The 16,246-nt window shown below is 47.4% G+C and overlaps 1 protein-coding gene across 4 annotated transcripts in view; it reads left to right on the top strand.

Annotated features, from left to right (window-relative positions):
* Rftn1 (raftlin lipid raft linker 1) overlaps window positions 1–16,246 on the top strand; it is a 196,641-nt gene that overhangs the window by 21,862 nt on the left and 158,533 nt on the right. For 2 of the 4 annotated variants that reach the window (XR_015628840.1, NM_001135011.1), the window contains 1 exon segment: window positions 22–178. Coding sequence is in view for 2 of the 4 variants with exons in the window: in NM_001135011.1 (NP_001128483.1) it covers window positions 34–178 (145 nt within the window). In the remaining 2 variants the exon portion in view is untranslated. 4 annotated transcript variants of the gene reach the window in all.

Consider the following 16,246-nt stretch of genomic DNA (forward strand, 5'->3'; position numbering starts at 1 on the left):
TTGGTTGTTTCCCTGTTGTAGACAGCTGTCGAGATGGGTTGCAGTTTGAACAAGCTGGAGAAACGTGAAGAGAAGCGGCCTGGTAACATTTACTCTACTCTGAAGAGACCTCAGGTGGAGACCAAGATAGATGTGACCTATGAATACTGCTTTCTAGAGTTCACCACCCTGACTGCCGGTGAGTACAAGGTCCCAGGATGGTGTCTGGGAGGGAGGGGCACAGTGTAGGATGAGGCCTATCCCAGAGTCTTCAGAGGACAGCTCTCAAGAGCTGGCCCTCCACCAGAGGGTGGCTGGTTAAATAGCAACACGCAAATGAGGTGGCCCACAGCTGTCATCTGAGCATTTAGGAGGCTGAGCCCGAAAGACAGAGAGCTTCAGGCCAGCCTGGACTACATGGCAAGATGTGAGCTCAAAGAAGTAAATCAACCAGTCCGGCAGGCAGGCAATTACACAGTAAAGCTATGAGTCTGTGGTGCTTTGAATATGCTTGGCCCAGGGAGTGGGGGCAGCATTAGGAGGTGTGGCCTTGTCAGGGGAAGTGTGTCACTGTGGGGGTGGACTCCGAGACTCTCCTTCTAGCTGCCTGAAGATATTGAGCTCTCAGCTCCTTCTCCAGGCCACGTCTGTCTGGGCACTACCATGCTTGTCTTAGTTTTGGGTTTTAATGCCATGATGATAATGGACTGAACCCCTGAGACTGTAAGCCAGCCCTAATTAAGTGTTGTCCTTTATAAGAGTCGCCTTGGTCATGGTGTCTCTTCACAGCAATAAAACCCTAAGACAGCAAGCAATCCACAACTCAGCCTGTGGACGAGGTCTTTCATTGACTCTCTTGTTAGCCAGCCCTGTAGAAGAAATGTCCTCTATGTTAATTGGTCTGTCCTCTCTTGTCATTGTGGCTGAGTTTTGCCTCATCTGACAGATGGGGTCTGGGTCACCTCTCCCTATTAGTGCCCAGGGCTGAGGGGACAGGATGTAGCCCTGGGATGACAGGTAAAGGACACTCAAGGTTATCATGACAGAGTACATCCTGAGATACTTAGCATCCTGAGCACCTACTGTGTGCAGCTGGGTTGTTTCTGGGGAATGCAGGAGGTTATTCTGCTCTATAGGGGAGACCCAGTGACATGGCCAAACATCTTAGTAAGTTCCAGGTGTCAGGAATGGTAGGTAAAATTGAAGAGACCTGCTCTCCCTTTTGGGTGGCAGAAAAGTTAGTGCACCAGCACTGTGCCTGAATGTGTCTTAGGGCACAGCCTCCTTGAGTGCCTGGGGAGTACTTTCAAGCTTCTGTGACTATGAAGGAGGGAGGAAAGGGCAGGAACAGGAACTAGGATAGAGGGTGAAAGGCGACAGAGTCATGTGACAGATCTCGTGGAAATCCAGCTTTGGAGAGCAGCATCATGTGCAGATCTGAGTTTATTACGCAGTCCGTACGCTAATGTACAGTGTTTGAGCCAATCCCAAGCCCCTAAATCCTTGGCCAGCCAGTCAGACATTGCCAAGTGGTCACCGTGCTCCAATGAAAGCCCAGTGAGGTGACTCAGAAGGAGCAGGGGAGCGTTGCCATCCGTTATGACTTCCGTGAAGACAGGCCCAGAGGCCAACGCCCTGGGCTCAGTTACTTTTTGCTGTCTCACTGGTATGCCTTGAGCCATCTTAAATCTAATGCAATGTGGGGCAGACCAGTCTCTTGGAGGAGTCACAGGAGCCACATCCCCCACAGGGATGAGCCCGTGTAGTGGTGGAGCTGACCCAAGGGCTGTTCTGTGTGGTAAATCGCCAGGCCATGAAATCGGCTGCCACCAGGTGCTCTATCCCCGTCACAGGGCTGTACGATGCTTAGAGAGGTATGAAGAGTGTGGGGCTTTCTCCTTCTCCTTCTTCCTTCCTCCTCCCATCTCTTCTTGCTGCCACTCCCTAGTCCAGGCCCCAGTGCTTCTGGATTTTCAAGGGACGTAGATAACGAGGTCTCTGCACAAATGCCCCTTCCATGTCACCAAAACCAAACCCAGTCAGTGTCTTCTGTGCCGGATTGCTTCCTGCTTGTCGTTAGCCTGTCTTAACCCATCCGATGTTGTCACTTTGAGGGTTCAGATCTGCAGCGCTCACACCCCCATGTGTTGTAATGTATACTTGGTTCCCACATGGTGGCACGATGTTAGGAGGTGGTGGAGAGAGCAGGAAGTGCGGCCCGACTGGAGAGAGCGGTCAATGGGAGGAGCATGCCTCGAAGGTCAAGCCTGGTCCGTTCCCTGCTAGAGACTTTGCCACCATGACACCAGTGGCCTGGGCTCTTTGTCTCTGTAGGAAGATCTGAGGGAAGTGCCCTGAGAGTGGGGGTAAGGAAGCTGTGGGATGCTTTTCTCTTTGGTGGTTTTTGCACCTTAGTTGTTTCTTTTATAATTAGGAGACACTTCTAATCCCAGCAGGGGAAGAGCTAAGAGTTTGAGACCCGCTCTCATTACATGGTATTTGCTGCCCACCATGAGAAAGGGGAGAACACAGCAGCAGGCTGGTGAAACAACAAACTCTTAATTTTCACGCCACAGAGCAGAGTTGCTGATCGATCAGGGCCGCCTGATTAGGACCTGGGAGCCTTGTTTCTTCTGGCAGCCAGCGGAGGGCCAGCAGATGGTTTATAAGCATAAAACCCATAAGCGTCTGAGCCAAGTCACAGTTATAATTTTTACCAATCAGAACTCGGGGATTAAGGACTTTCCCAAGTGTTCCATCATTGTCGGCTGACATTGATTTTTGCCTAAGCCATCAAATCCATTTGTTCTCCCTGTTGTCGGGAACAGGCATTATGTTTTGGGGGAACTACGGTTGCTTGGAGAGGGAGTTGGTCAGCTTCTGTAACATGGAGTCAGAAGTCAAAATGGCAGTACTTAAGACACGTTCCTTTTGGGGTTGGGGATTTAGCTCAGCGGTAGAGCGCTTGCCTAGTGAGCGTTCCTTATATCGGCTCTCAGCACTCTGTGTGTGCACCGTACCATCCTGGGAGCTGGGAGCCTGGATGGAGTAAGGGGTAAGGTTGAGGGTCAGTGAGGGCAGGAGGCCTCTCTCTGTGCTTGCTGGCTGGCCAGATGTGAGCCGCTTGGTTCGTCCACACCCTTCTGCCGTGGTGAAGAGCTCTGACGAAGTGAGCTCAGTAAATCTATTACAGAAGGGTGATTTTGATTGGAATAAGGCACTGTGAACACAGCCACTCAGCCCACTCCCCTTGTGTTCATGTGCACAGTTACGGCCTTACCTTTTGGTTTGTTTCTCTGGGTGGCAGTGGCTGTCTCCTCACAGCTTTCTGACATCGTGCTTTCCTCAGTGGCGTTATTTTTGTCGTCGTTGTTAAACTTGTGTCCGTCACCAAAAGGTAGAACTGACCCAGCTTTCCTGCTTCTGCCCATTGCTACTCTACCCAAAGCCTGCCTGTGATTCTGATCTCTCCTTAAATGTCACCAGATGCCCTCTGACCGCATTCTCCTGTCATGTTTCTTGCTGCTGCTGCTGCTGCTGCTGCTGCTGCTTTGGACCTCACTGGGTCTCCCTGTGTAGTTCAGGCTGGTCTGGAACTCTCAAATCTCATGCTCAGTTCCCCAAGTGCTGGGCTCACGGGTGGGCACTGCCATACCTGGCTAATCTCTCTGACCTCTTTCTCTCTGAACACCTGACCCTTTTTGCATCCTGAGGACTGGATCTCTCACGCTGTGCCTGTGCTGTGTGACAGACTTTTCCTTGGAAAAAACACACACAGAAGCCCCCCACCACCAGCCCCCCCCCGCCCCGTACACACTCACAACCCCTCTACAGACCAAAGCAGTCGTTCGTACTAGCATCCAGTTTAGTGAACTAACAGTTTGGGGGCGGGCCGGGTTACTAACAGGAATATGGGTAGGAGTTACTTAACAGGAGCAGGGGCGACTCAAAAGCAGCTGTTTCACGAGAACTCCCACCCCAACATCCGATGACTGAGGAAAACTGTGGTTCTGAGCTTTCTGCACAGCTGGCAGGCATTTGGACAGATCTAAGAATCTCCCCTCCTCTGCCGGGCTGCTGGACTCTCTTGGCCTAGTGATGTTTGCTCCTTTATAAAGATAGAGAACCTTTCGTCCAAGTTTCCTCTTTCCCAATCTGTAAGCTTGTGTTTGCCCGCCAGTCTCAGGACCCTCCTCTCCTCCTCTTCCTCCTCTTTCTCCCAGTCTCTCTCCTCATCCTTCTCCCTCCAAAAGGGAGTGTTACAGAGTTTGGAGGAAACCACCTACAATGGCCTCAACCACCCTGGGTGCTGTGTGTTTTCCATATTCTTGTTAATTCTTTGCTGTCTGCCTTTTAGCATCCTCACAGGGTAGAATTCCTGAAGGTCGGGCCTGTGTTCGGAAGTACTCAGTGTGTAGGGCAGTGCCTGTTCAACCAGTGTATTCTTGGATCCTGCTCTCTACAACTTAAGGCTGCAGAGTGAGACGCCCAGCCTGCCATCCGTGTCCTCTGACAGCGTGACTCAATGGCTTGAAGTGGTTTAATCACTCGGTGCACTATAATCTATGGAGCAGTCCCCTTTATTGGACTTATAAGTTATTTTTGGCATCTGGGATATTATAAATAATGCTGTGCATAAATTCTTCGTGCGCATTTTTGATGACTTCCTTGGGAATCACCAGGGGAGTTTGCAGCTCTCGGGACTCTGAGGAGTTGCTAGCCTGCCCTCTAGATAGATCCTGTTTGGGTAAGACACACATCTGACCAGACTTGGCTCCTTGGCAGGTTTCCCCAGGCATGAAGTGAAGGTTTAGCATATTCTGGGCTCTCCATTGCCTAGCACTGCCTTTGTGGGCTCTCGCCACATCCCCTTTGAAGGACTGCATCTACAGCTCGAACATTGTGCTCTGCCAGGGCCCACCTTTCCCAGCTATCCCGTCTGTGTAGACTCTACCCCTTCCTGCTACCGAGGTCCTGATGAGCTGGATCTATTCCTTCTCCATCATCCCTTCGGCGTTCCTCTCTTCTGAAGCCCCAGTGTCCATCAGTTCATCCTGAACACAATTCTACCTCATTGTATCGAAAGCCTGTTCTTTTTCCTTCAGGGTAAGGACCAGATGTTGTCTTTTCTTTCTTGGTCACTGAGAAGAGCTTGTCCTAAGGTACCAAGGACCAGCTGTGTTCGCTCTCCAGGGTAGCTCTCTCTTGCAGACCAAAGCCCAGTCTTTTACATATCAATGCAGTCATTTACTCCATGTTCCCCTTTGATTATCCCATGAATCAGCATTTTATGACACTAACCCCTTGATTCTTAGAAGACAGCAAGTACATTTTTTTAAACATGGCAGATGAAGTCAGAGATCTGCCTGCCCCTGTAAACACAAACAGTAAACTTAGCTGGGTGGGATCTTGCCCAGTGATCTCCACTCCCTAAATCTCTTTATCTCCTTCATTAATAACTTTCTGACAAGCTGACTCTTAGTATAGCTGCCTCCGTTCTTTTAGGTCAGTGAAGCCCCTCATATTGCATCCTTACATTTTGCATAGTTGAGAAATTATCAGTTCTTGAACTTATGTTTTCAGATTTCTTTCTCACAGCTTTAATGGCTGTTCTGACGATCACAGCATTTACCATTTTGCTAAGGACATTAGACCCACCCTTGCCTCCTTGAGTCTCTGGCGGCTCCTGTAACTGCCTTAAAACTCAGTGCCAGGAAACCTCAGGGCAAAGTTCAAACCTAGATCTCCTCAGCTGGGAGGCTTCAGACTAGCAGAAGATGAGCAACAAACATGGTAGGAAGGAAGACACGACCGTTGCAGGAAGTTAAAGGACCTTGTCAGCAGACAGAACCCAGAGGCAGTGCCGTCTATGTGGGGAGCTGCAGTTGGGCTGGAGTGTGGTTTTTGGGGACAGTAAGTGCCAGTTAGAGGATACAAAGTCTTAGTTGAGATTGGAGAGATATCTAGTCAGTAAAGTGTTTGCTGTGTAAGCATAGCATCTGATTTTGATCCCCAGAACCTATGTTGAAAAGACAGATGCGGTGGCACTGGGGAGACCTTTGGTTTTCCCTGGCTAACATCTCAGCTGAATTGGTGAGCTCCAGGTAAAAATGAGAAACCTCGGGTTAAAGACCAAAGTGGAGACACACTGAGGAGACAGGGAGATTGACCTTTGACCTCTGTGAACTTCCACCTCACATACACAGGCACCTGCACACAGACATTAGCCTACATGCACTCACATAAACAGATGTGAACATGCACACACGTGCACACACTCATACACATACAGACATGAACATGCACACACACACATATATACAGACACGAACATGCACACACATACACATACATAAATGTAAACACACACAGATGCACACACATAGTCACAGATACACTCACAGTTTCACACACACATATACATACTCATGTGCACACATTCACATAAACAGTTTTACACACATATACTTACACACACTGATGCACACACTTTCACGCACACTCACAGTTTCACACACATATAAACATACACACAGATCTACACGTACAGATGCACACACCCACACGGATACACATACAGAGACAAGGAAACTCTCTCTAAGGCAGAGTGGCATCAGCTGGCACAGATACATGCATGCATGTGTGTGCACAGAGTCTTGGTTGTTGAGCTGATGAATTAGGTCCTCTCAAGAGGCCTGAATGTTTGTAAGATAGGGAAAAGGTGTGTGTTATGAACAACGTTGTGTTTTGGGAAGATTTTTCTAAGTTTAGTTGAAAGGACGGAGGGAAAACAGTAAGGGAGAGATCAGTTTGGGAATCCTTGCAATCTTCAGGCAGGAAGCATGTGGCCTCAGGGTAGTGGTGGTGGAAACAGGAGAAGTAGGCGGGTCATGAGGAATCAGGAGCTGTAAGTCCTGGGCACTGCCAGGCACCTGGGCCAGGACGCACGTGTCACACAGTGGGTGCTCTGCCTCTGCCTAAAACGTCTGTTACCTGTGGAGCACCAGAGCTAGGACAGGGATGACCTCGCCTCACATCTTAATTTAATCACAGTTTTATTCTTAGAAGATGTGATTGCCTTGACAGGTAGTAAGTAGGAAGTAAGACCAGAAGCAAGGGAGAGCAGGCGCTGGACCGGCCTGTGAGCCCTGTTGCACACTGTGCATAGTGTGTAGTGTGGATAAGTGGAAAAACACTACCTGCTGCTTGGTGTGCATTTGGGGTGCCAACAGGGGATGCAGGGGTTCTGGGTTGAGGCCCCAGACAACGCCCATCTTCTTTTACCCTTTATATTTGCTTTGCTTCATTTCCGTTCTTCCCTTTCGAATGGCATGTAAATGGCACCTACAGTGTGTCAACCCTTTTGTCTGGCTCCTTTAACCTGGCCCTCTGATCTCTTCTTATGAGAGCCTGGTCCTTCTGGTTCGCAGCACTCACTACAACCACTTGATCCTTGATGAGCACTGGACTAAGTCCAGTTCTGGGCTATTAGAAGAAATGTTGCTGTGAACATATGTGGACAGGTGTGTGTGTGTGTGTGTGTGTGTGTGTGTGTGTGTGTTTGTGTGTGTGTAGATAAGTTTCTGGAACAAATGCATCAGGCAGGGAGGTGCTATGATATTTGGCATGTATGAATTCTTAAGATGCCACCTCATTGCTTCCCAGAGCGCTCGAGCCTTTGCACATTTCCAACAGTGACGGTGGGAATGGCTAGCTTACTTGTTAACATGAATTAGACATATTTACTCCGTATCTGGGGTTGCATAAATCTATCTGTCTCTCTTTCTTGTTCTCTCTAAGGCAGAGTGGCATCAGCTGGCCTGGAATTCTCTAGGTCATCTGGGCTGGGATCATAGATGTAGCAGCCTTTCTGCCTCAGCTTCCTGAGTGCTGGGATTACAGGCGTGTGTTGTCCATCATGCCTTACGCATGATGCTAGAGAGTGGACACAGGGCTTCGTGCATGCTAGGCAGGCACTTGACCAGCTGAGCTACACCTCTGGTTCTGCTATTACTACTTCATAATAATAATAACAGCATTATATTATATAATTATATATACTCCCAGAAATGCTGGCATTATGTAATATATTAAATAACTATATATTATATAATAGTTAATTGTTACCATATATTAATTATATGCCATTAGATAATTATGCATGATTAATATTATTTTAATTTTTATTATTACAAAGAAAGAGCACCCATGTAAGGTGGTAGGCTTAGCTCTTCATGAAACAGAAAAGTAGACAGAAACAGAACTCGCAGAGGTCATGAAAGTAATTAGCATTTGGGGCACTGTTGTCCGAGGTTGGTGGAGTGGGTGGGCCCTTTGTTCCAAGAGGTGCCCAAATGCTCCCACCTACTCTGGGCTTCCTGAACCCCTCAGTCTCTGGCTTCAGTGGCAGGTGTAAACTAAATTCAAGAGCTCCCACACGAGCTCCATTGTCTGTTTGCCTCCCAGTCTGCACCTTCGCACTCACCTCTTTCTCTCCTCTTCTTGTAAGCCATTCCCATGACACACAGCAGAATTCCCACAGCAGGCCCCACGACCACATTTTAAAAATTCCCCGCCCTGTGGTTTTCCTGTCTGGGGCTCCGTAAGAGCTGGCCTTTGGATTTTTCTGATATTGTGCTGACAAGGCTTGCGTGCTTGCTGCAAGCCTTCCGCCCTTCAGTGCTGTGTGCAAATTTTCTTTGGTCTTGAGGAGAGCACAGGGGACCTTTTTTGTTCAAAACATGCATGCTGTGCAGTGAATCATAGACAGCCCCCTGTCATTTAGCTTCCAGTGTGGGCACGGCAGCCCCACACATCACTACAAAAGCCGCCCCGTCAGTCAGGAATTTGTCTTCTCCAATGCTGTGGTCTCCTTACAGCTGGGAGGAAGGCTGATCCTGAATGCTGGGCCGCAGTTTTTACCACGCTCTGAAAATTAATCTATCACTATTATTGTTACCTGGCCCCGAGTGTTGGGCTGTGAGTTAAACACGGGGTGTGACCGCCCAGGGGTAGTGATGGCTGTGATAGGAAAGCTTGGAAGTCAGCCATGGTGGCTGCATGTGAGGCTTGTTGGACCCCCATCCCCATCCTTTGCCTCAGGGAGGTCTCTGACTCAGTCTGAAGCCAGGCCTCTAAACCTTCATTTGCAGTGAGTTTCAGATGTGGAAAGGCGACTGGCCAGGGCCACAGTTCAGAAGTCGTACATTTCCTTTATCTGAGTGGAGGGTGGTGTCGGCGGCAGCTCGTTAATTAACATACAGTATGTTTACTAGTTACAGATCTACCTAGACATAAACCATAGTATATTTTACTTCCTTTAAGTGGCTTGTAATATATTTTGGAGGACCATAGGACAGGCTGATACATTATTCTTTTAAAGACGTGTTTATTATATTTGTTACTGAGTGTATGTGTGTGGGCACACATATTATGTTGTGTGTTGGGGAGCAAAGGACAACTTCTGGGAGTCAGTCTTCTTCCCCCCACATGGTTCCCAGGGATTGAACTTGAATCTTTGGGCTTGGCAGAAAGCACCTTTATCTGCTGAGTCATTGGCCCCAATTAATTTATTTCTGTGTTCCTGAGACAAGGCCACGTGATGTAGCCTCGGTTGGCCTGTAACTCATTATGGAGACTAGGCTTGCTTCCAGAGAAATACTTGCGTTCACCTCTTGGGTGCTGGGGTTAAAGGCACGCAGTACCATGGGCAGGCCAATACAGTTATGTTTAAACTCTGTTTACAAACGTGTTACAAACCCATGCTCTATGCCAGTTCATGCTGGAAAGGGCCCAGGCCTGGGTAGTATGGAGGCTGCAATGGATGACGCTGGGGCTGGGGTTGAGCAGGAAAGGCAAGTGTTACAGTTTGTGTGGACACTGGAAGATGATGGCTGCTCTAGTGGATGAGTGGGTCACAGTGTGTGGTCTTTCTCTCCTCAACCCCCAGGGCTGCTTGAGCCTCCTGCAGTTGTCTCCTCCTCAGTCTTCCCCCCCAGACCACTGTGTGCGCCACGGGCTGGGGCGTCCTAGTAAGCAGCTAGTGCCATGCTCGCACCGTCCCCAGAGGGCCGCATGGCATCTGTGGGGCATTTTCGTCTTGATCCGGCCCTTATGAAACAGTCATAACTACCCGTGGCTTTTGTAGAGTTTTTTTTTTTTTTTTTTTTTTTTTTTTTTTTTTGAGCTGGGGACCGAACCCAGGGCTTTGCGCTTCCTAGGTAAGCGCTCTACCACTGAGCTAAATCCCCAGCCCCTACCCGTGGCTTTTTAAGGCCACACAGATACGGGTTGTCCTCCTCCTCCACCATCTTGGTTCTTCTCCTTTTTTCCCCTCTCTCCTTTCTCGCTCCAAAACTCTGTGCCCGCCTTACTTTTCCACTGACCAATCACAGACTTTGTCTCGCTTGTGCCTGCCTTCAACTGCCTGTAGACAACAATCTCTGTCCCTCTCAGGGACATTTGGCGGTGGGCTGGGTTTTCTGACAGCTTGATCTTGACTCGGGAGCCTGGGGAAAGTGAGTATGGGACCTGTCACCCTAGTTCAGGGCTGGAGTCCCCGTGCTCTGGGCTCTGCCCAGAACACACAGCCTCCCGCCCAGTCACACTGTAACATCTAGACAGGCCTCTGTTTCCAGTTCTGTGGCTTTCACAGTTAGAACGAACTGCACATTCCAGAGGTGGACTGGCCATGGCTAGCTAAACCAGCCTCAGATCCTCTCTGGGAGCCATTGCCTCGATAAGGTCTCTACTGCCTCTGACCTCCCACCCCCAGTGCCCTTCCCCACTCTTCCTTGTTCCCAGTCTGGCTGACCAAGTCCCACAGAAATTACCTGGGATCCACAATTAGGACTTGTATGAACGGACCTGACTTGTCGTGTCAGGCATTTATGGGGTTAACATCTGACCAGGATATACCGGGGCCACCTACAGAAAGGAAAGGCAAGCAGGGGTGAGGCTGATGTGCCTTGCAGGAGGGTTCTTGGTGAGAGAGGGTTTCACCATGGGATTCTTTTAGCCTGAGCCTGGAGGACCCTGAAGTGTTTGTTGAGCACCCATGAATAAGGGAAACCTCTGGAGTTGTGGGGGAACACATACCTGTGACATTTGCCATTCTGAGAGGCAGGCTTGTGGCCTGGCTTCCGAGCTATGGCTTCACTTTTTACACCCTCCAGGCCTAGAGCTGGTTCTGTCAGTCTTAAACCATAATGGGAACCCTTGCTTATCACCTGTTGGAGACCAGTGTGTGTGTGTGTGTGTGTGTGTTGTGTGTGTGTGTGTGTGTTGTGTGTGTGTGTGTGTGTGTGTGTGTGTGTGTGTGTACCAGAGGACAATCTCTAGTTGTGTTCCTCAGGAATTGTCACCATTTTTTTTTCTTTTGACAAGGTCTCTTACTGGCCTGGAACTCACCACCTAGGCTAGGAGGGCTGACCGGAGAGCCCAGGGATTCTCCTGCCTGCTCCCAATGCCGGGATTACAGCCACACACCATGCTTTGTTTGGAAAGACTACTTTGCTTACTAAGAACTTGCATGTTAGCTAAGAGTTGGACTGTGGCTCCTTTGTGCTGCTTGTTCCAAGGCAGGGCTAAGATTGACCTGTAGCTAAGATTTAGGAGGCCAGACATGAACTTGGGTGGGTGAGGATGGTAAGTTTGTAGTCTCAGCTTTGTAAACAAAGCAAGGTCAGACTTGAGCTTGAGTTCTGGGAAACGTTTTTCTTCCCTAGGAATCTGCCACGGTGTCTAGGGAGCGTCAGTCTCTATGAGTCGTCTGCCCCAAATAGGGAAGTTTTCCGACTACTTGGTTAGTTTTAGGTTCTGTGTCATCAGTAAAGGGTGAAGCAGAGCACGTCTATATATTTAATTTCAGTTTGGGTAAAAACCACCGTTGGGCATTGTGACGTTAATTACTCCTGACTGGTTTTGGTTCTAGTTCTAGTTCCTATATTTGTTAAGAGTCACTTTCTGTTTTGAAGACTCATGCAAAGTTCAGTTTCATGACTTGCAAGAGGAGGTCCCGGCTGGGAGGTGTGCTAGAAACAGACCTTGCTTTTGAACAGAATATGCAAAATGTGGTTCCGAAAAGGAATCGCTTCCTATGAAACACACCTCGAGCTTGTGTGTTTCAGGTACTGTGAATGCCATAGCCTAAGCCTTCAGGGCAAAGCTCCATTAAGCATCTTCTCCCGCGCTGGCTTTTGATGCTGTTCTTGGTACAGTTATCCTTCCACACTTACTAATGGGGGGCGATAAGATTAGATTTAAGGAGGCTGGGACTTCTCCCCTTTCCTGTCTCAATGCAGAACTCTTAGTGCTCTGGTCCCAGCCACTCCGAATCTAGATCAAGAAACAACAAGTAGTCTTACGTGTAGATAGACTCTGGGGTGAGCCTGTGTGTGTGGACCAAGCAGTCAAATTCAGGAGCTCAAAGCTTCCTGCACTAGGGTTGGGATTCCCTGGTGATGACTGTTATCTGTCAAAGCAAAACTAAATGGTAATTTTCTATAGAGAGCTTTAATAAATGCATCCGGTCATAATAATTTTTATCTATTTAAAGTACAGTGGAAAAGAAGGACCAGCAAGATAGCTCAGTGGATAAAGGCACTTGCTGCTAAGCCTTAGGGCAGGAGTTCAGTCACCAGGACCTATGTATTGGTCTCTTGCAAGCTGTCCTCTGGCATTCACATGTGCACCATGGCATGCATACACCTCCACACAATGAGTAAATGGGAAAATGTAAAAATTTTAATAAAGAATATATATATATGTATATATACACACACACACACACACATACACACACATACATACATAAATACACAAAATAATTTTTAAAAATAGTGGAATGAAAATAAGCTATTGTTTTAAGTAGCCTATTGTTACCATAGGCCTTCAAAGGACTTTGATCAAGAGTCTTTATCCAGTTTGCCTGGGGTCCTGTCTCATTTTCTAGTACACATTAACTATGCAAAGTGATGGTTTGACCTTGACACTGTCATGCAGGTAGACCATGCCTTTTCATCCTATCCATCCCGTCTCAGTGTTATCCCACGGTTGGTCAGGTTTCACCAGTTGTTGACCTTTGGAAAAAAGAAACCTGTATGTTTTCTCTCTGAAGCCTTTCTCGCTGGTGTGAGAAGGGGAGTTGTCTCCCTGGGGTTAAGCCTAGAGAGTCACGTTCTTCCACTGCCTTTCAGAACCTGTTCTTGGGTCATCTATAAGTAAAGTAGGCGGATCAGACTTCTGGGCTTGCCAGTAGCCGAGCCTCTCTCCCATCTGGCAGTAGAAGTGTGCTTTAGGGGCACAAATGGGTTTGAGGGGAGCAGGATGTGCCAGTGGTTGACAGGATTATTGGGCCCTTTTAAGAGGAGGGGAATATTGGGGCAGTCGTAGTACTAGCCTTTAATCCCAGCCCTCAAACTTGAGAGGCAGAAAGAGGTGGATCTCTGAGCTCAATCAAGGCCATCCTGGTCTAAATAGTGAGTTCCGGGACAGCTAGGGCTACACAGAGAAACCCTGTCTCAAAACACAAGAACAAAAACAAAACAAAACAAAACAAAACAAAACAAAAAGAAAGAGGAGGGGGATATTTCAGGACTATCTCGTGGGAATAAATTCAGCGTTAGTCTAGAAGCACGGAACTCCATGGCTTGAGGAATGAAAGCTGCCGTGATACAAGGCTGATCTGCTTCCTGAGGGAGTGGGCCTGCTTGTTGGGAATGGTGTGAGTGCGTGTGTGTTCTTGTGTGTCTTCCACAAAGATAGACGCAGCCACTGTCATTTTGGAGAGGCATTAGCCTTTACTTACTGCTACCTGGCCAATTCCTGCATGCTTAGATATGTGTCTGCTGGCAGTGGCTAGAGAAAGGTCCTGATAATCCCACACCAAGTGCAATCTTTGGGCACATTCAACCGAAGCTTAGGTTACCCCAGAGCTTCAGTCAAGCCAGTGAGCTGTGCTTTTAGGCTGGGCTTAAGAAGTGTACAGCATACACTCTGGGGACATTCTTTTGGGTGTTCAGTCTGTGGACTTTCTGGTAAGAAATGCTCTGTCAAGCCACAGCAAGGAGAGGCTTGTGAAAGCATAGTTACTGATGCAATGTCTCCCAGGGGGATAAGGAGGAGGTTGGGGCTGGGGGGAGGACAGAGGCTTCCTCTCTGCTTTGCCGCATCCCTCAAACGGCCTGCCCACTTGTTTCGCTTCTTATTGCAGACTGACTCATGCTAATATGTAAATGATAACAAAGGTTTATTCCCACTTCACTGCGGTTTACTATTTCAGTGATGATGTTTTATTGTTCTAAGAATTTCATAATGCTTATAAGGTGTTTTGATTGAACCCACCCACCCCAATTTCCTTTCCTCCAGTTCCTTCCCTAGCCTCCGACCATTTCCCCTTGCAACTTATTGTGCCCCCGTTTTAAAAACAAACAAACAAACAAACAAAAAAACACTACTGATTCTCCTTAATGCTGGATTGTATGTGCATGAATGTGGGACCATCTACTAAAGTATGGGTAACCTCTCAGGGTCCCACATCCCCCCAAACTGTCCTTCAGGAGCCAACAGTTGCCAGTAGTCCCTCAGTTCGGGGTGGTTTATTTCATGAGACTCTTCCCCATCCGTGTCTGGGTTTTAGCTGTCCTGCCTGACTCTATACTGATTTTGCACATGCAGTCATAACTATGGTGAGTAGCCTTGTTGTGTCCTGCAAACAATGCTTCTCTACAAACATCTACAATTTCTCTTTTCTTCCTGTCCACCACAATCCCTGAGTCCTGTGTGGGAGAGGGCATGATATAGAATAGATATCTCTGTTAGAGCTGAATACTTCACAGTATCTTCTTCCCTGTATGTTGATTGCTTGTGGGTCTCTGTACCAATTGCCATATCCTACAAAAGGTAGCTTCTCTGATGAGGGTTGAGAGAGGTACTGATCAATGTGTATAAAGGTAAAACCTTTTTTCTATCTATCTATCTATCTATCTATCTATCTATCTATCTATCTATCTATCTATCCATCCATCCGTTTGTCTGTCTATCTATCTATCTATCTATCTATCTATCCATCCATCCATCTATCCATCCATTTATCTATCTATCTATCTATCTATCTATCTATCTATCTATCTATCTATCCATCCATCCATCTATCCATCCATTTATCTATCTATCTATCTATCTATCTATCTATCTATCTATCTATCCATCCATCCATTTATCTATCTTTCTATCTATCTATCTGTCTGTCTGTCTGTCTGTCTGTCTATCTATCTATCTATCTAATCTATCCATCCATCCATTTATCTATCTATCTATCTATCTATCTATCTATCTATCTATCTATCTATCTATCTATCTATCTAATCTATCCATCCATCCATTTATCTATCTATCCATCCATCTATCTATCTATCTATCTATCTATCTATCCATCCATCCATCCATCCATCTATCTATCCATTCATTTATCTATCTATCCATCCATCCATCCATCCATCCATCCATCCATCTATCCAACCATCCATCCATCCATCCATCCATCCATCCATCCATCCATCCAGTTATTAGGCTTAGTCGGATGTGCGTTTCTTCTTCCTGAACAAGCTTTCCTTTAAGCTGGTTATTGACATACCTTGCCGGGTCAGTTGCTACTGTAGCTTTCCAGGTACACACCTGGGCGTGGCCGTTGAATATTTTTCTCTCTTGACACCGCATGTAGAACCTTCTGTCACCATGAGAGCCTCAAATAGGGGATGAAGCTTCCAGGTTGGTACCAGCTTTTCCCCCCAGGTCCTGTGACTGACATGTGTGTCTTCAGCAATGTGATGATCTGGGAGATAACGAAGGGCGGCGTAGTAGTCTGTAATGTTTGGGGGTCTGTGGGACTTCTCGCCATAGATTCTTGCTGTGGAATCCATATCAGTAATTTAGATCAAAATAGTTCAAATCCAAGAGAACGTATCTTTGAGGTAAGTGCTATAAGCCAATATCCCAGAAAGGTAAACCTATCGTGTTTTACCCCTTAACTCGGAGGAATGGAAAGGATCACATTGAGTTTGGACATGAGAAACAAAGACAGCTTTAAAGTTAGGCTTCTCTATTGGGTATCTATTAAAAAACATATTTTTCTGTAATTCCTTCCCTGGAATATGGGTGGGACCCACTGACCTGCGTCTTGCAGGTAGCCTACAAGAGAACAGTTCTGAGATTGAGTTAAAAAAAAGACTGGCTACTACCGTCCTAAACTCTCACATTCTCCCTCTGA

The sequence above is a fragment of the Rattus norvegicus genome, chromosome 9 (assembly GCF_021556685.1).
Source record: "Rattus norvegicus strain SHRSP/BbbUtx chromosome 9, alternate assembly SHRSP_T2T, whole genome shotgun sequence".
NCBI lineage: Eukaryota > Metazoa > Chordata > Mammalia > Rodentia > Muridae > Rattus > Rattus norvegicus.